This window comes from Hibiscus syriacus, unplaced genomic scaffold (assembly GCF_006381635.1).
Source record: "Hibiscus syriacus cultivar Baekdansim isolate YM2019G1 unplaced genomic scaffold, ASM638163v2 tig00110528_pilon, whole genome shotgun sequence".
In the NCBI taxonomy this organism is placed as follows: domain Eukaryota; kingdom Viridiplantae; phylum Streptophyta; class Magnoliopsida; order Malvales; family Malvaceae; genus Hibiscus; species Hibiscus syriacus.
The window spans coordinates 3,901,847-3,921,029 of record NW_024062770.1 but is presented as its reverse complement, the minus strand read 5'-3'; the positions used below and the strand labels follow the sequence as shown (position 1 = coordinate 3,921,029).

Sequence of the window (19,183 nt, the reverse complement as noted above, 5' to 3'; positions counted from 1 at the left end):
CTAAGACACACAGAGAGAGCAATTTTGCTATTAGGGCTGTGCAGCTGTGTTTGGTATTTTGTGTGCGTGAGTTTAGTTTAGGTTTAGTTAAATTTAGGTTTCATATTAATTTTTTGGTAAATTAAGTTATAGTCCCCCAAACTTGAGCACGCTTTTGTAAATCCTTAATTTAATTCTTGATTTGTATGTTGAATTTTACGTTTATATAAATTTAGTCATTAGTTTAATATGTATATGCATGTTTAATAAATTTATAGTTTGTTATGTTATATTTTAATTTTTATATTTCAATCACATTTGTTTAAATTTTCTTATTTGTTTTAAATGTTCAGGTGTCATTTATGTTATTTTCCATTTTATTTTAGCTTAAACCGAATAGTATCAATTGCATATAAGACCCTATAGTTTATGCGCATTTTGTATTTAAGTCATTGGTTTAATTCCAATTTTGTAAGTTTAATTTTACATTTACGTGAATTTAATCATCATTCTAAAGTTAGTATATTTAGCTTAAATTAGTCCTCACATTTAGGTTTCTCTTAATTTAGTCTCTGTTTAGGATTGTTTTCTTTAATTAGTTGTGTATATTTATTTTGCATGTTGATATGTTTATGTATAAGTATGCTAATGATTTATTTAGGAGTCACATAACATCATTTTACATAATTTGTATGCGACTTTCATGTGCATAACTTAACTCCTATCATATAATCGGGTTTAGCGGATTAAGGTTTGTAGTTTAGGGTTTGTAGTTTAGAGTTTAGGATTTATGGAATAGATTTTAGGGTTCATTACAAAGACATTAATTAATCGACTTAGTATCGATTTATGAGGTAAGTATAATTTAGGGTTTAGGATTTAGGATTTAGAGTTTAGACTTTATGATTTATATTTTAGGGTTTAGGGTTAGGATTTAAGGTTTAAGGTTTAGGATTCATTATAAAAGATATTAATTAAAATTTGAGGGTAGTTGTATTATAGAATTTTTAATATATTTTTAAAATGTTATAATTATCAATAGTGTATTTTTAATAATGTAATTTTAAAAAATCTAAAATTATAATATAACATTTTTTCGAGCTTCTCACGAGCTTTTTGAGTCGAGTATCGAGTAGCTCGTTTCTGCTCGTTAAGAACTCGAGTCGAGCTCGAGCTCGAGTCGAGTTCATTCGATCCGAGTATTTTTCGAGCCTTGATCGAGTCGATATCGAGTAGCTCGCGATCTGTCTCGTCTCATTTACAGCCATACTTTACCTTATACACTTAAATTAAAAATAACCATTAAAGCACCAACGGTCCCGCTTAATTACAAGAATAATTGTACTAGCTTTGGTGGTAGTATCTCGTTGGTTCAATGAAGGCGAAAATGAAACTAAGTTTGTTTGATAACGCTGTCTAACTACACTTTTGGTTAAAAAATTAATTTGATCGCACATCTAATATTAAACGAGTAAAAATTAAAACTAAACTTATCTTTAGAATGATGGTTTTAAATCAAACGTAAAATTTAAGATTTTCAACTTTCCTATTTCTAGTTTTACTTCAAGAAGTAAATTTATGATTTTATCCTTGTTAATATATACTTTTCATTCATTTATCTTGATTTTTTTAAAATTCAATTTCTTTTATAAAGAGCATGTTTTATCTTTTGTTTCAATAATTTAATATTAATATCTTTAAAACTAATTTATTATTTAATAATTTATTTTAATTTATTAAAATAATTAAAATTTATTATTTTTATATTAAAATATTAATAATAGGTATATTTTTATTATAATTATATTTTTTATTATCTGTTAAATTGATCTATTTTATATATTAAAATATTAATAAATTTAAAATAATTTAAGTTAACATATTTTGAATTTATAATATAATGTGTAAAGCATATATTTTATCTTTTTAAAAATATTTTATAATAACAATATTAAACACTAGAATTTTAAAGTACTTTAAAATAATTTAAGTTAATATATTTTGAATTTATAATATAATGTGTAAAGCATATATTTTATCTTATTAAAAATATTTTATAATAACAATATTAAACACTGGAATTTTAAAGTACTTTTAAAATTGATTTTAAAAAATGATTTTTAATAAAACATAATTTAAAATTACTTTTTCAGCCCACTATTCAAAAGTAATGCGTAAGTCTTCCCATTATATAGATCCAGTTAAAATTTAAAGAGTGGAGAGAAAAATAAAACATTTTTTTTGTACAGAACACAGCAGCCATGGCAGCTCGCAAGAGAGGTTCAACAAAGGCAAGCCCTCCTCCATCCCCAGAAACAACCACCACCCACCAAATCGAGCCTCCTATCGCTCCACCTAAAAAAGCCTTAATCTTTAAATTTTCTCTTTTCTTTTCGATCCCATACTTTTACCTTCTTTACCAACACTACATGATCGACCAAGACCTCAGGAGACCTATCCTTATCAACGCCGCCCTTTGTGTCGCCGGCTTCTTCCTTACTCAGAGAATGATACCTGTTGCTTCAAGATACGTTTCGAAACGCGGCTTATTTGGGTTTGATATTAACAAGAAGGGTACCCCTCAAGGCGATGTTAAAGTGTATGTCCTAAAACCTTTTCTTTTTCCCATATCGGAATTTTTTCTTGGGTTTCAATTGCCTTTGAATTTTATTGATTTGGGTATGTTTTAGTTTTCAATTTTGATTGAATTAGCTAAATTGCGTTTGGATTTTTGTTCAAGATCACAAGCTCAGTGTACTGGCTAGATCTTTGTCCATTTGTATAAAACTAAAAACTTTACGCTGTTTAATAAATGTTTCTACTTTAACATTTTATTGAATTGTCAATACATTAGATCCTCAATGGTGGTTTACGCTATTTTTTTTATTCATGAAATTTTTATGGAAAATAAAGTGAACACGCTAGTTAGTGAAGGCTGCTTCGGATTTTACAGGCCCGAGTCATTGGGAATCGTTGTCGGCATTGTTTTCTTGGTTTTGGCAATCTTGTTCCAGTATTTTAACTTCACAGCAGATTCAAATGTAAGTTTGACGTTTCTTGCTGCTTTTTTGCATGCTCTTCCTTTTCAATTTTGCATTTGTGCAGTTTTATTGTACAATATCATGGAAATAGTTTATAAAATAATTCAAACACTAGCAATGGCTGATACCATTTTTGAGGGAACTGAGTTCACAGTTATAACTATTGGTGCATTTGAGTTATTAGTGGTGGAACTTGTATGAAAGCAAAATTAGTGAGGTATCATAAAGAACAGCGAGAGAAGAAAAAATAAGTAAAATATATAAAAAGGAAATTTAATTAGAACGTGTAAGACAAAATGGTTATAGGCTTATAGCAAATATAAAATACAATAAAACAAACCCTGAACATGGATCATAAAATTGACATGGACCATTCCAAGAAAATATAAAATAGAATAAAAATATGAACTCATTCCTTTTCACCAACTGAACTCGGTCATAGTAATATTTGTTCTCATTCTTCTGTTTTTGATTGTATTCCTGCCATATTCCTTTCTTTCATCAACATGTATTTTGCAAAAGCATGCTATGGAATTTCTAATAGATTGCCACTGGTCGATGTTGAAACACGGAAAATGATATTGATATATTTTTCTTATTTGTGATACAAGTAGAGTTAGTTGTAAAAGATTAACGCAGGGAAAATTTTATGCATCTGACATCTAGTAGTCTGCATTAAAGCTTAGTTAAGTTGAGCACAATATTTGGAACATTGAACTTTGAGATAACTCCACTTTATTCTTTGAAATTTTTATTTCATTCTTTTTCTTGTACTTATCACGCTCTGTTATTTTCTCCAACTTCAAGTTCATAAAGTTTTTTGCTCTTGCATCATAATTTTAGTGCAAGTTCTTGTTGCAGTAGGTTTGATGTTAGCTTATTCACACAGAGTTTAATGTTTTATACGATTTAAGAAGAATCTGTTGACTATTGTTTATTCAGTGGCTCGTTGAGTATAATGCAGCCTTAGCATCCATCTGCTTCATGATTTTACTTGGATTTGTAGATGATGTCCTGGATGTGCCTTGGAGAGTGTGAGTATATCCTTAGCCTTAAGGTTTTAGTGTACTCCACAAAATCTTGTAAATTATTTAGAAGGGTGTGTATGGCTTCCGAACAAATGCTTAACAAGATCCTCACTTTCTTTTTTATGAAGAGCAGGAAACTTCTACTACCGTCAATTGCTGCACTTCCATTGTTGATGGCCTATGCTGGACATACAACTATCATCATACCAAAGCCTCTTGTTTCATATGTTGGGCAAGAGGTGTTGGATCTAGGTATGGAACAATACCGAGTTAATTTGTCAGTAAGAATAAGATCCTTTTGTGATGTTGATGGTGTTTGTTCTGTTGGCCTCATTTTTCTTGTGCTATGATACCTTCTTTTCTTTAAGGGTCATCAACCTAACTCTAATAAACACTAGAATCTCAAAGTTCTGGCTACTTGTCATGCTGTGTTGCCTTTGGCTCAAGTCATTTAGGGTTTTCACCTTTGCAAATTATTCTGATTGAGGTTCCAAGTTGTTGACCTTTGATGTTAAATATGGGTGTCAAGTAGGGTTATTCAGATAGAGGAGAATTTGAGTACGATGGACAACCATGAAGTTCTAATTGATCTGGCTCAGTGATATTAAGACTGGTAACCGATGAGTTGAATATCTACCCTAGGCTAATATATTATGGAAGAAATTTGGAGTGGACCTTTGATTTAATTATGAACAGCATCAAGGAAAGGATTCGGTTATTATATAAATTGTACATCATAAGCTATAAATTTTCTATTTAATTTGAGCTACTGGTATGAACTATTCAAAGGATCCTAAAACAAACAAAAAGACCCTTTTCAGCTATCCACCATCAACTCACTGGTCTTAGTCAAGCAAAAAGGTTCAGAGAGCCATAGCCCGTGGCTTAGCAAAACGTGCACATATGCGGCAATCGATCAGGCTCCTACAAGCGGGGCAGTCCTTCATCCGTTGTTTCTTGTGGAGCTCATTGCATTTGACGCATAGGACCTGATGAGAACATGGAAGGAATACCACTATCTTCTCTTCTGATAAGCACTCACGCTCGTGTTTCAAACTTCTTCTACCAGAATAATCCTTGATGTCAACCACCATTTTAGAGAAGCTTGGAACGTGATTCACCTCATTGACAGAAGAGCTCTGGCCATTTCCACCAATGCCTCCCCGAAGTGCAGCTATTTTTGATGAATCCAGCCTCGTCTCCAACTCAGATAACTTGCTTCAAGACGATCTATTTACTTTTGTACGGAGGCAGCTTGTGCAAGGACTTTCTCCTTTGCCACCTTCTCCTCTTTCCGTGTAATCTGCAACTTTTAACCATCTCTCATGAGAAAAATACAACGTAAATAGAATTAATCTATATAAGGGTATAAACAGCTATAAACATGAGTGAGAAAGGTAGAGAGAGAAGTAGAGAGCGGGTGACAGGTCGTTCTTCTTCCGATAAAGAATGGACTGTTTTCGTAGACAATCTTAGTAAGAGAGTTACTAGAAGAGAGTTAAGAGAGATCTTCGATATTTATGGTCGTGTTTTAAGGGTCTATATTCCAAGTTTTATGGTGAAACCAAATTATAAGTCATCAACGTTTGCCTTTGTGCAATATGCGATGGAGGAAGGTTGTAGAAGAGCGATTCAGAACGTCAATGGAACGCTGATAGATGGGAAGAGAGTCTCAGTGGGGGTTGCAAAGTATCAGAAGGAAAGGAGAAGAGCAACTGATGACAAAAAGTTCCAGGTGAAAGGCAACAAGCATGTGCGAGGGGAGGAAGGTAGGCAGCAGGTGGTAATGGGAAAGCCGAGCAGCCCGAGGGATGGCAGAACGTATAAGGAGGTGGTGAATGTAGAGGTAAGAGCGGAGCACGATAGAGCGGGAATTAAGGGAGGACAAAATTTGAAAGCAAATGGGCTAAGGAACGTATGGGATATGCACATTCCTTCTGAAGATTCAAGATGGGTGAAGAATTCTTTAACGGGGGTTTTGAAATATCCCCGTCAGTCTGATATGGTGAAAAAGGCCCTGGCGAAGGAGGGTTATGAGGTCAAAATAGTAAGCTGGGGTTATGTTAAGAATGCTTGTATCGTTATATTCAGTTCTAATGAAGATTTCTTAAAGGCTTGGTCGTCCAGTAGAGAGAAGTTGTTCCTTTGGTTTAAGTGGTTATCTCCATTGTTAAACGAAGAAGGAGTTCCACTGGCGTACTGCTTGGTAGAGTTGGTGGGGCTACCATTTCTTAGTTGGTCTGCACCTTTTCTGGAGAAACTTGCAGGAATGTGGGGAGAGCTTGTGAGTATCATGGAGGAGACAAGGAATAGAGATGATCTTTCTTCAGCGAGATTACTGTTAAGGGTAGCAAGTCCTTTTGATATACCCGAATATACTTATGTAGGGTCATATGGAAGATCTTTTAAAGTCATAATAAATACGGGACAGAAGTGCAACAATTTCCAAGCTGGAATCGGAGAGGAGCTGCAGAAGTATTTTGATGATGGGAGTAGTGATGATTTTTCGAAGGAGGATGAAGGAGTCAACTCAGAGAAGGAAGAAGACAAGTGGGAGAAGTCAGCAGAGGAAGTAGGGTCAAAGGTGGACACGTGGTTACAGCAGGGTCAAGAAAGTGGGAGGTTAAAAGGTGGCGGGGAACAATCTCTGAAACATAAGTCCCACACGAAACCTATCATTAATGGGTTGTCAGAAAATTTTGAATTTGAATTTGAGTCTAATTCCTATAGAGATTTTGCGGGGCTAGGGCTGCGAAAGGAAGTGGATCAGTTACATCCAGCCCAATCTGATTCTAATGGGGAATCATCTTCTCCAGTCTCTAAAATAATTCCTGCTGGGCCTGCTGTTAAAATTAAGTGGGATGGGCTGGATAAACAAAATAAGTTCCAGTCTCTTTATGATTTAATGGAGGATGATAGTTGCAATATTCCAGAAGAGGATAATGGGGAAGGCCAGGGTGATGAAATTTCTGCTCGTGGTAAGATAGCAGAAGGAAGTTTCATGCAGGAGGATAATAATGGAGGATTTATGAAGAGCTCTAAAAGTTGGAAAATGGGACATTCAAATTATGCTTGTCTGTCAATTAGAAGTGCACCCGGTGGTAGGAGAGAAAGAGGTCGATATGCTAGAGTCTATAGAAGGTCAAGAAATAGACGAATTTGGTTAGATGCAAATAACGAAACAGAATTATTTTGTTCAGAGGTTAATCTGAATCAAGGACAGAAGGCAAATGAAAGCAGATATTTTCAGCAGAATTTTTCAGAATATAGGGGAATTGGTCAGGAAGAGGATATCAATTGTTCATTAGATGTTCCGAAGACTCCGAATGTCCCATTAATTGGCAGTAATCATTCAGAGAGTCTGGCAGCTCCTTACACTGCTTCAGGGTCTCGATTTAATAAAAGAAGGAAGAGAAGAGCTCTAATCAGTGAAGCTTTGGAAATGGTGAATATTTCTACTGCTTCTTCATCTCTTTTTTCGAAGCTGGTAGAGGAAGCAATGGCCACATGGGAAGTGTGTCAGATGTTAGGTATTTCTTTTAAGGAAGGGAGGAAGGCTTTTATGATAAAATTGTGAGTCTTGAAAAGGGTTTGGAGGTAGGAAGGGAAGGGTGATATGCTGGTTTGCAGGGTATATTTTTGGTGTTTGGTTTTGAAGTCAGTATATGCAGAAATTTAGTATCCTTACTTGGAACATTAGAGGTTTAGGGAGGAAGGAAAAATCTTTAGCAGTGGCAAGGCAAGTTAAGAAGTTAAAACCTGTTATGATTTTTATTCAAGAATCTAAACTTGACCAGTGTCATGCGTCGATCTTAAGGAGGATTGGAGGAAATTTGCTGAAGGGAGTGGTGGTTTCTCCTGCACAGGGGTCTAAGGGTGGTTTGATTAGTATGTGGAATGAAAACGTTTTCAATGTCACTATCCAGCATGTTCATAGTAGGTTTATAGCATTAGTGGGGAATTTTTGAATGGCCAAAAGGAGTTTGTCTTCATTAATGTCTATGGACCTGTTATTGAAGCTGATAAGGAGGAATTCTTTGGGGAGCTGCTGAGTTATGTTAGTTTGACGAATTTGCCAGTTTGTATTGGGGGTGATTTCAATGTGTATCTTGTTCCGGAAGAAAAGCAAGGGAGATCACAAAATTGGCATGCTATTGAAACTCTTAGATCATTTATACAACAAGCTAACCTTATGGATCTGCCTATGTCAGGAGGAACTTTCACCTGGTGCAGTAATAGAGAGTTGTCAACATGGGTTAGACTAGATCGATTTCTAATTTGTGGCAGATTTTTGAACAGCTTTCCTAGGATTTCACAATGCCTTTTACCAAAATCAATTTCAGATCATAATCCGGTCTTGCTGGAGGATGTTAGTCACAATTGGGGCCCCAAACCCTTTAGGCTATTTAATTTTCTGTTAGAGGAGAAAGGGTTTGATGATTTGGTTGAAGGTTGTGTGGTTGATGAGAAGAAGAAGAGGAATAGAGGGGGGATTTTCAGGCTGTTACAAAACGCGAAGAAGAAGATCAGAAATTGGCCTGGCAGCAGTCATTTAGGGCTATCAGACTCCATTTCGCTGCTTGAAGTTAAAATAAATGAATTGGATTTAAAGTCACAAGGTGGAATGTTATCTAAGGGGGAATGGGATCAGTTGATTGAATTCAAAAATGAGCTGTGGAGATTGTTAAGGATCGAAGAAAGCATTTGGTGGCAGAATTCAAGAAATAGATGGATCAAAAACGGAGACAAAAATACGAGGTTTTTTCACCTTACTGCTATGAAAAGAAATAGTGTTAACACTATTCATTCTCTGAAAATTGAAGGGGTGGTAATTTCGGATCCAGTTAAGATAAAAAACAGTGTTTATGAGTTTTTCAGGACTGCATACAACACAAAAGCGGCTTTTGAGGTTGAGGGTCTAGATTTTGATTTTATGAAAATATCAGCAGTTCAAAGGATTTATCTGGAGGAGGAATTTACAGAGCAAGAAGTGTGGAATGCAATTTCTTCTTCTGATAGTGCTAAAGCTCCCGGTCCGGATGGTTTTACCATGGGTTTTTATAAGAAATACTGGAATCATTTGAAGGAGCAGATTATGGAGTTTGTTTCAGATTTCTTTGAAGGAAAGGAGTGGGTACACGGGGTTAACCACGCTTTTATTACCTTGATCCCAAAGAAAGGTAATCCGGAGAGTATAGAAGACTATAGACCCATTAGTCTTGTGGGCAGCCTATATAAAATTCTATCAAAAGTGCTTTCAAAGAGACTTATTTCTTGTGTCAAAGATATTATCAGTCCTAATCAGTTTGCATTTATTCCGGGGAGACAATTGTTGGAATGTGTTTGTGTGGCCAATGAAGGAATTGACAGTTGGAGGAAACAAGGGCTTAAAGGGGTTGTCTTTAAAGTAGACTTCAGCAGAGCGTATGACACAGTGGAATGGCAGATTGTTATAAGATTATTGAAAGAGATGGGTTTTGGTGATAGGTGGTGTTCTTGGATCACACAATGTATTTCCACAGCTTCTATATCGGTCCTAGTCAATGGGTCCCCTACAGAAGAATTTCTTATTGATAAAGGATTAAGGCAAGGATGTAGCCTCTCTCCTATTCTGTTCAATGTTGTTGGGGAATTGCTTCACAAGATGCTTTCAAAAGCAGTGGTTTTGGGTCTGTTTCAAGGGTTTTCGTTCGGCAATGATCAAAACTCCTTTAATTTATCACACCTTCAGTTTGCGGACGATTTAATTATATTCTGTCGAGCCTCTATTACCCAGATCAAGAATGTTAGAAGAGTTTTGAGGATTTTTGGCCTAATGACGGGGCTCCATCTCAATTTAGCCAAAAGTAAACTTTATGGTATTAATATGGAGAATGACTTACTTGAAGAATGGGCGAGGGATATTGGCTGTTCTATTGGCTCTTTCCCGACAGTTTATTTAGGCCTCCCTTTGGGGGCAAAAAAGAATTCAGAGAAGTTGTGGGAGCCGGTCATAGAGAACTTTAGTAGAAAATTGGTGGGGTGGAAAGCTTCATCTTTATCCATGGCTGGCAGATTGGTGCTTATAAAGTCGGTACTTTCATCTTTACCCATTTTTTACCTATCTATTTTCAAGATGCCATCTACTATTTCTCAACAGTTAAATTCTTTGATGTCGAATTTTCTTTGGGGTGGAGGGGGTGAGAAAAAGAGAATGCATTGGGTTAGTTGGAAAAAGATTTGTAAGCCGTTGAGTGGTGGAGGTTTAGGAGTTGTTGATTTGAATCTTACCAATCGAGCGTTGTTGGGGAAGTGGGTATGGAAGTTTGCAAATGAGAAAGACTCGATATGGAAGAAATTCTTTTGTTGTAAACATAATGTGAGTTGTCATTCCTTGGATATCACTAAGGCCCTATCTCATAAAGACTCGTGGATTTGGAGGGGAATTGTCATAACTTCTCAAAGAATGACTTCATTGGAGGGTGCCTTAGATCTCATGCAAAAATTCAAATAGGGAATGGAGAATCTGTCTCTTTTTGGAAGGATACTTGGCTTGGGGATTGTCCATTAAAAATACTTTTTCCTAGGATTTTTGCACTTTCTACTAACAAAGATGGCAATGTGGCTGCTTTGGTAGTTTTGATTTGAATGGATGGGAGTGGAATATTAAAACAAGGAGGAATCTTTGTGATTGGGAAGTGTTGCAGTTGGTTGAATTATTGAACAGCCTTAAAGACATTAAACTGATTGAATCTTTGGAGGATTGCCTGCTGTGGGATGGCTTGGGGGACGGGCTGTTTTCTGTCAAAGAGTGCAGGAAATCTCTAGAGTCTGTTTATGAGGATACATTTCAGTGGAGAAACTGTGTTGGCTGGGATTAGTCCCTCCTAGAGTGGAGACTTTCCTTTGGCAGCTATCTCATCAAAAAGTTGCTGTTAGAATGGAATTGATGAAAAGGGGGGTTACTTTAGGGGAGGATACTCTCTGCCCTTTTTGCAATCTATGTGAAGAATCTGTCCAGCATCTTTTTTTGTTCTGTCAGGTTTCGTGGGAGCTGTGGAATAAATTAATTTGTTATTGGGGTATTAGTTTAGCTTTTCCACTTGACCCTCCTTCCTTACTTAGTTCTTGGTCTGATTTGAGGCCTTCTTCGGTTATTTGGAAGTTTATTCCGGGTGTAGTGCTATGGTCAATTTGGAGAATCAGAAATGATATTATCTTTGATAATGGTAAACTGGACAAGCTTTCATTGTTTTTCACTGTTCGCTTAAGGCTAGCAAGATGGTTTCTAGCAAAATATCCTCTTTCCTATATTAAGGTGGATTCTTTAATTGGTGATCCTTCCTTGGCAGATAGTATCTCTGCCCCTAAGGAACTTCACAGATCAGGGTGCGGGTGGTTTCCTCCTCCAGTTGATTTTTTTAAATTCAATGTGGATGGGGCTTGTAGTAGAGTTGGGAGAGTGGCTGGAATAGGGGGTCTTCTCAGGGATTGGAATCGGGTTACACTCATCTCTTTTTCAGAAAATGTTGGTCCTTCTTATCCCTATTTAGCAGAATTGAAAGCTGTAAGAAGAGGCATTGATATCTTTGTTTCTTCAGAATGGTTGTTGAAGGGCAGACTCATTATTGAATGTGATTGCAAGCTGGTCGTGGATTGGATCAAAGATCAAGCTTTGGTTCCTATTTCCCTTTCGAATTTTGTTAAGGAAATTGTATCTATTGTTTCTTTTAGAAATTTTATTGTAAGGTGGATTCCAAGGTCTTGTAATTGCGAGGCTGACAAGCTAGCAAAAGAGGGGATCGGGTGATTTTTTTTGTCTGTTTCAGTTGGTGTCTGTTTCTGAGCTTAGAAGCTAGAGGAGTGTGTGAAGTATTATGTTGTTTGTAAAAGTGTTTTTAAGTCTTATGTAACTTGGCTTTCATTAATAAATTGAGGTACTCTTTTCCTCCTTCCGCTAGTTGGGTCTTACTTTATGGGTAAGATCCTCTAAGAGGGAGGTTTTTAATGAGACCTCCTATTCCTATAAAAAAAAAAATAAATTGTACATCATGCCTTTTTTCTTTTCCTGTTTCCTTCTATTTTAAGACAAATTTATTTGTCTTTGAAGCAACAACACTCCAAATTTTTACCATGTTAAAATTAAATATCCTTATGCCCGTGCATGTTGGAGGATATGTGAAGATGTAAAGGAACATGTTGGGATATGTCTTGGATATAGTTAAACATTAACCTTTCTATATGGAAAGAACATTGGCCCAAAATTTTGGAGTTAACATTAAACCTTTTATGTGTGAAAAAAAAGTGGGACTAACATTATAATTTTTTATGCATATTTTAGAGTTCAATTTGGGCATAAAAATTACCTTATCTTTATTATCTTTGCTTTCTCTCCCATCTTAAGTTACCTTTTCATGATTTATCCTTTTTAAACTGCTAAAAGTTTTTCTAATCTTCAATTCTGATTTCCCTTCTTATTTGTAATCTATTAAAAAATAGAGAAACAAAATTTGAATTTGTGTTTGTGTTTAGACCACCGAGTCAGTGAGCTGTTTATCCATGCGAGTAACTCACGGTTAGTTTTGTTGTGGCAGGATGGGTGTACAAATTGTATATGTGGCTTTTGGCAATATTCTGCACAAATTCCATTAACATTCATGCTGGTGTGAATGGCCTTGAAGTCGGGCAGACAGTTGTGATTTCATCAGCTGTGAGCATAAATGATAATGATAATGATAATTAGATTCCTAAATTAAGTAGATTATGTAAATATGGTATGATCTTTGTGATGTATTTTATTTGTTAGGATCCTTAAACTTTAGGGATCTTTATTTATTCCTAGAATCAATCACTTAACTAGTTTAGCAGTTTCCTAAGATAATACAATAGCTTTATATATTTAAATGTGTAAGTTTCCTACATAAAACATATAAGAAGTAATTACATAAACTCCCTGTTTCGACATGGTATCAGAGCCTCTCTAACTCATTATTTAGGTCTTGTAATTCGTATTTAAGTCGATTTTCTGAATGGGGTAAAAGAACTTGGGATCGTTGATCTCCTCCTTAAAGATTGGGATGAGTCGATGTCGGTCGATGGTGTGAAAACACTTCCTGATGTCGAATTTGCCCTTCTCTGTTCTAATCTTCTCTTTAGAGTATGAGGTATCTGTCTTACAAAAAACATGGTTGATGGAGTTGATTCTAGCAGTTCGGAGGCTGATCAAATAGGCACAATGAGTGAAGGAAGTCACTCTAATCTAATTAGTGACTTACAAAACATACAAGCTGCCTATAGATTGAATAGTAAAAACTATTTTAATTGGTCCCAATTGATTTGAACCTTCCTAAAAGGAAGAGGTAAGCTCAGTCATCCCCTTGGAACTGGTCCTAAAGAAGGAGACCCTAGGTTCGAGGCTTGAGATGAACAAGACTCGCTAGTTATCTCTTGGCTATAGAATTTAATGGTGTCTAAGATAAGTGACACTTCTATGTTTCTTAGGATAGCTCAGGAAATATGGGAGGCAACAAAACAAACCTATTCTAAGGTCCGAGATGTTGCCTAGATATATGAAATCAAGAGCAAGATTTCATCCACCAAACAGGGAAGCAAATCAATTACTGAGTACTATAACTTGCTGTAGAATCTTTGGCAGGAGATGAATCACTATCAATGCATCGAAATGAAATGCAGTGAAGATACAACAATTCTAACGAGGTTTGTCGAAAAGGACAAAGTTTATGATTTTTTTGTTGGACTAAATATTGAATTTGATGCAGTGAGAGTCCAAATCCTAGGAAAAGAAGACATGCACTCACTGAATGAGACTATTGCTATCTTTTGTGTTGAGGAAGAAAGAAGAGGAGTAATCTTGCTTGAAAATAGTTAAATACAGAGTTCACCCTTGGTCACTAGGGCTGTAACTGAGGAACCAACACACCTGGAGTAGCAAAATTTCGAAGTTAGAAGCAACAATAGCATTAAACAGAGACTTTATGGTGTGCTTTCTGGAAGAAGCCTCGCCACACTAAAGGGAAGTGCTGGAGGTTACATGGGAAGCCTCAGTCAACAAGTAGGAACTTCACAAAAAGAGGAGGTTCATCAAGAGGATAAAGCAGAGCGTATATAACCAAACAAGTGGTTAAGGAACCTGAAGAACAATCTGTTGAGTCAACAGGGAAGAAGTAGAAAAACTAAAGAGTCTATCGAAATCCTTAGAGAATCATTCTTCTACAGGTACATGCAATTTGGTATTCTCAGGTATATCTTCTTCCTTTTCTCAGGATTCTAATGTCTTAAAGTAATCCAACCGTATACCTACCCAAAATTCCTGGATAATTGACTTAGGAGCCACATACCATATGACTAATTCCTCACTTAAATTTCTCATCTACACACCCTGTACTATTAACAAAAAAAATCACAGTTGCAGATGATACAATGCTAACTGTTGCTGGCTAAGGAGATATTGCCATAAGTAAAACCCTGTTACTTAAAAATGTCCTACATGTACCAAAATTATTTACTAATCTCATATCCATCCACAAGCTCATCAAAGACACTAATTGCAATGTTTTGTTTCATCCTACATAATGTATTTTTCAAGAGCAAGAAACGAAGAGGATGATTGGGCGTGCTAGGGAGGTAAACGACCTATACTACCTTGAAGATCCTAGTGGACCAGTTAGAGTCTCGAATACCCAACCATTGTCTCTTTTATTAGAACTACAGCCAATAAAGACCAAATCTGGCTACACCATTTTTGCCTTGGTCACCTACTTTTAAAGTTTTAAAGACTATGTTTCCCTCTTTGTTTAATTCCCTAAATGTTGAAGAATTGCATTGTGAAGTATGTGAACTAGCAAAAAATAAACGCTCTCCTTACCCAACAAGCAATAAAGATCACCAGTCCCTTTTACTCTTATTCACAGTGATGTTTGGGAACCTTCCACTATTCCTAACATAATTGGGACCAGATGGTATGTGCCATTTATAGATGATTGTACTCGGGTCACATGGATTTTCCTACTAAAACAAAAATCAGATGTTAACCCTACCTTTAAATACTTCTATACAATGATCAAGACTCAATTTGGGATGAAATAAAGAGGTTTAGATTAGACAATACCAAAGACTACTTTAATCAATTCTTATCTCCCTACTTTTTAAAAAAAGGTATTATACATGAATCCTCATGTGTAAATACTTCCCAATAGAATGGTGTAGCAGAAAGGAAGAATGGCCATATTCTTGCCAAACAAGAGCCTTATTATTTCAAAATAAAGTTCCTAAACAACAATTGGGTAGGCTGTGTTAACTGCCACTTACATGATAAACTGATTACCCACTAAAATCCTTGAATCCTCAAGTCCCCTTCAAGTTCTTACAATTTTTTTTCTAAATTTCAGCCCATCACTGAACCTAAAACCTAGAATATTTAAGTGTGTTGTTTTTGTTCATATACATTCTCAAGGCCGGGTAAGCTTGATCCAAGGGAATCAAAATGCATATTTATTAGCTACTCTTCCACTAAAAAAGGCTACAAGTAAATACTGCACCTCTGTTGATGTTACCTTTGTGGAAAAAGAAAGTTATTTTACTGTTCCTTATCTTCAGGGGAGATATTATTTAGGGAAGATAAGAATGCAGATTTCTTCCTACTTCAACCTCTCATTGACTTCCCCACACCTATACTTTTTGAACAAATACAACAAACACAACCTGTCCCTACACCAGCCTCTCCACAACCAGAGCCCAATACACCACAACCAAACATTTAGGACACAACTCATCCTCTACTGGTTTATTCAAGGAAGAAGGCACCAATGTAGATTCAATCATCCCCTTCTCCTGCTCCTACGCAATCTGAGGTACATTTTGAAACTCATTCTGATCAAAATGACACTGAAAATACTGTATACTTTTGATTTTGAATTTCCCATTGGTATTAGAAAAGGAAAAAGAACCTGTACCACAAAACATCCTTCTTACTTGTTCATGACTTACAAAAACTTATCCCCCAATCACAAAGCCTTCCTCACCACCTAAATGTCATCACCATTCTTAAAGCTGTATCTGAGGCATTAGTGAATGAGAAGTGGAAAACGGCTATGAAAGATGAAATAGAAGCACTGGACAAGAATAAAACCCTAGTAAGAACTTGGAAATGACTCTGAAGGAATTGAAAGCCTAAAGAAGTGTCTCATAAAAGAGTTTGAAGTGAAAGAACTTGGAAGATTAAAATACTTCCTTGGTATTGAAGTGGCATACTCACAACAAGAGATTTTTATATCTCAACAAAAGTATACTTTGGATTTGTTAAAGGAGACCGGAAAACTAGGGTGTAGACTTACAGAAACTCCAATAGAAGTCGATCACAAGCTTGGAGATTCAAAAGATGATGATGTAGCAGTTGATAGAAGTTCATTTCAGATACTTGTGGGAAGGCTTATTTATTTGTCACACATCAGACCGGACATAACATATGTTGTTGGAGTTGTAAGCCAGTTCATGCACAATCCTAAGGAATCACATCTAAGGGCTGTGACTCAAATTTTGCAGTACTTGAAGGGCATACCATGGAAAGGAATTTTGTTTAAAAGAGGAAGAGAAGCATACACTGATGTAGACTATGCAGGGTCCATAATTGATAGAAGGTCAACCTGAGGATACTGCACTTTCTTTGGAGGAAATCTAGTCATTTGTAGGAGCAAAAAAATAGAATGTTGTGGCAAGATTCAGTGTAAAAGCTGAATTTCGAGCTATGGCACTAGGAATTTGTGAGTTACTATGGCTGAAGATTATTTTAGAGGATTTGAAGGTCAAATGGAATGGACCAATGAAGCTATACTGGGATAAAAAGTCAACAATCAATATTGCTCATAATCCAGTTCAATATGACATAACAAAACATGTTGAAGTGGATATACATTTTATAAAAGAAAAACTTGACAGTGGCCTGATCTGTACTCCGTATGTGACCACTGGAGATCAAGTTGCAGACATACTTACCAAGGGTTTACCTGGTAAGTATTTTCAGAAGTTGACAGGCAAGCTGAGGATAGAAGACATCCATGCCCCAGCCTGAGGGGGAGTGTCGGGAATTAGATTCCTAAAGTAAGTAGATTATGTAAATATAGTGGGATATTTGTGATGTATTTTTATTAGTTAGGATCCCTAAACATTAGGGATCTTTATTTATTCCTAGAATCAGTCACTTACCTAGTTTAGCAGTTTCTTAAGACAAGGCAGTAGCTTGTATATTTAAATGTGTAAGTTTCCTACATAAACATATAAGAAAGAATTACAGAAACTCCCTGTTTTGACAATATTATATAAATCTGGCATTTTATCAGACTAACTTCATTTTGCATTTCGCAGATTGTGATACATAACTTAATGCAAATTGGAGCATCTTCGGATCCCGAGTATAAACAAGCTCATGCTTTCTCTATTTATCTTGTGCAACCCTTATTAGCCACTTCCTTGGCTTTACTTTCTTACAACTGGTAATAATCCTGTCATTTTACAGCCAGCTGTTTGCAGCTGCTACTTCTTGGCTAATAAAGTCTTGCTAATGGGTTTTTTACCTTTTTTTATTTAGGTATCCTTCTTCAGTTTTTGTGGGGGATACATACACATACTTTGCTGGAATGACCATGGCCGTAGTTGGAATTCTGGGACATTATAGGTGCGCGCGTGTTCCTTTCAATAAGTTTCTTTTGCTTGGCCTTTGGTTACATATTGCAGTACCTATATTCCCGCATGTACAATTGAATGCATGTATCGTGTATACGTGTCCCTTCACCCAAAAGTCATGGCAGTGAGTGCCTTCTGAGGTCAAACTCTACATTTTTGGAATTAATATGTCTTAGTTTTACGATAAATAAATTGATGCAGTAACCTTGCAAGCCAATTTGTAGGCCATAATTTAAGAAATATCCTTTATTTGTCATTAATTGCATGTTGGGTTCTCGAATATTTATACCCTTCAACAAAAAAATGATGATTTACCATTATCCTTTGTCATTTTGATTCATGGTACCTATTTACCGAGTAATTCAACACATATGAGTTGACTAAAAACAGTTTCAACCAACTTCTAGGCTTCTTTCTGCCATTTGCTATTTTGCTGGACTTATATAGCTTAATTTTATTTTTTTTTATGTCAAATTAGATGTTTTTGCTTACCGTCTTTTTTCCGCTTTAAATTTCTTGGCCCAGTGAAACACTCTTGATTTTCTTTCTTCCTCAAGTGTTAAACTTCCTCTTGTCACTTCCTCAGGTTTGACTTTCTCTGTCCTCTTTAGAACTTGACTAAATAACATGCAAGATATCTAATTTGCATTTACATCAATATTTTTTTTTAGCTTTCTGGCTATTTCAAATGCCCCCGTCATCGTCTTCCAAGGTAACTTTTGATACTCGTATCATACTTGGATTGCGTGCATCAAAGTTTTCCTTTCTCTTTTATCATCACTGGCTTTTGTATCTCTAGGTTCAATCCTGAAACCGGACTACTTACTGGAACACGCGATGGGACACTCATAAACTTTTACTTGAGAATAGTCGGGCCGAAATCGGAAAAGTCACTCTGCATACACCTCCTCTTTCTTCAGGTTAGTTTTCAATGTTTGCATTCTTTCTTCACTTAATCAGCATTTCAATTTTAGTGAATAACTTACAGCATCCATCTCAGCTCTACAATCTTACAACCGATCATCTATTTTCCGGTTTCTCTCCAAATATAAACCAATTTTAACAAAAATGCACATTGTAACATATAGTTTACACTTCCTAGTTACACTTAGTAAAGTGGAATGATCTCCGATTAGCGTGCATCATCCATTTGCTTACCAATCTCATGTGTGCTTCCCATTTCAATAGGCCCTAGGATGCTGCTTTTGTTTCATGCTGAGATACTTCCTGGCTGGTTGGTACAAATAAGGTGGCAACATTATGATGAATGCTGACATAGTATTATTTACTTTCATGAATTTTCATTTTTTAAAATATCACATGACAATTTTAATTTGGTGGAAGAAAAAGGCTTGAGAATATTAGAGATCCCGGGAAACCACGACTTAAATACAGTCTACCTTTTTGCTTTAAGAGGTTTAACTAGTTGATGTAGGTCCGTAGGAGGTGAGGCACTGC

General features: G+C 36.0%; 1 protein-coding gene across 1 annotated transcript; it reads left to right on the top strand.

Annotated features, from left to right (window-relative positions):
* The first annotated feature begins 2,203 nt into the window (after positions 1 to 2,203).
* LOC120130238 (UDP-N-acetylglucosamine--dolichyl-phosphate N-acetylglucosaminephosphotransferase-like) lies at positions 2,204 to 19,183 on the top strand. The gene is made up of 11 exons (XM_039147516.1): positions 2,204 to 2,578; positions 2,933 to 3,020; positions 3,963 to 4,054; positions 4,182 to 4,300; positions 12,622 to 12,737; positions 17,408 to 17,535; positions 17,631 to 17,717; positions 18,251 to 18,311; positions 18,397 to 18,437; positions 18,525 to 18,645; positions 18,914 to 19,183. Exons 1-11 carry the CDS (start codon positions 2,241 to 2,243, stop codon positions 18,971 to 18,973), a joined length of 1,251 nt encoding a protein of 416 aa, XP_039003447.1. The 5' UTR covers positions 2,204 to 2,240; the 3' UTR covers positions 18,974 to 19,183.

Excerpts from the sequence above, each read along its gene's own strand:
- LOC120130238 (XM_039147516.1), top strand. The coding sequence starts at position 2,241 with ATGGCAGCTCGCAAGAGAGGTTCAACAAAGGCAAGCCCTCCTCCATCC. Across the intron at positions 17,536-17,630 it reads GCTTTACTTTCTTACAACTG|GTATCCTTCTTCAGTTTTTG; the intron begins GTAATAATCCTG and ends TTTTTTATTTAG. Across the intron at positions 18,438-18,524 it reads CCCCGTCATCGTCTTCCAAG|GTTCAATCCTGAAACCGGAC; the intron begins GTAACTTTTGAT and ends TTGTATCTCTAG.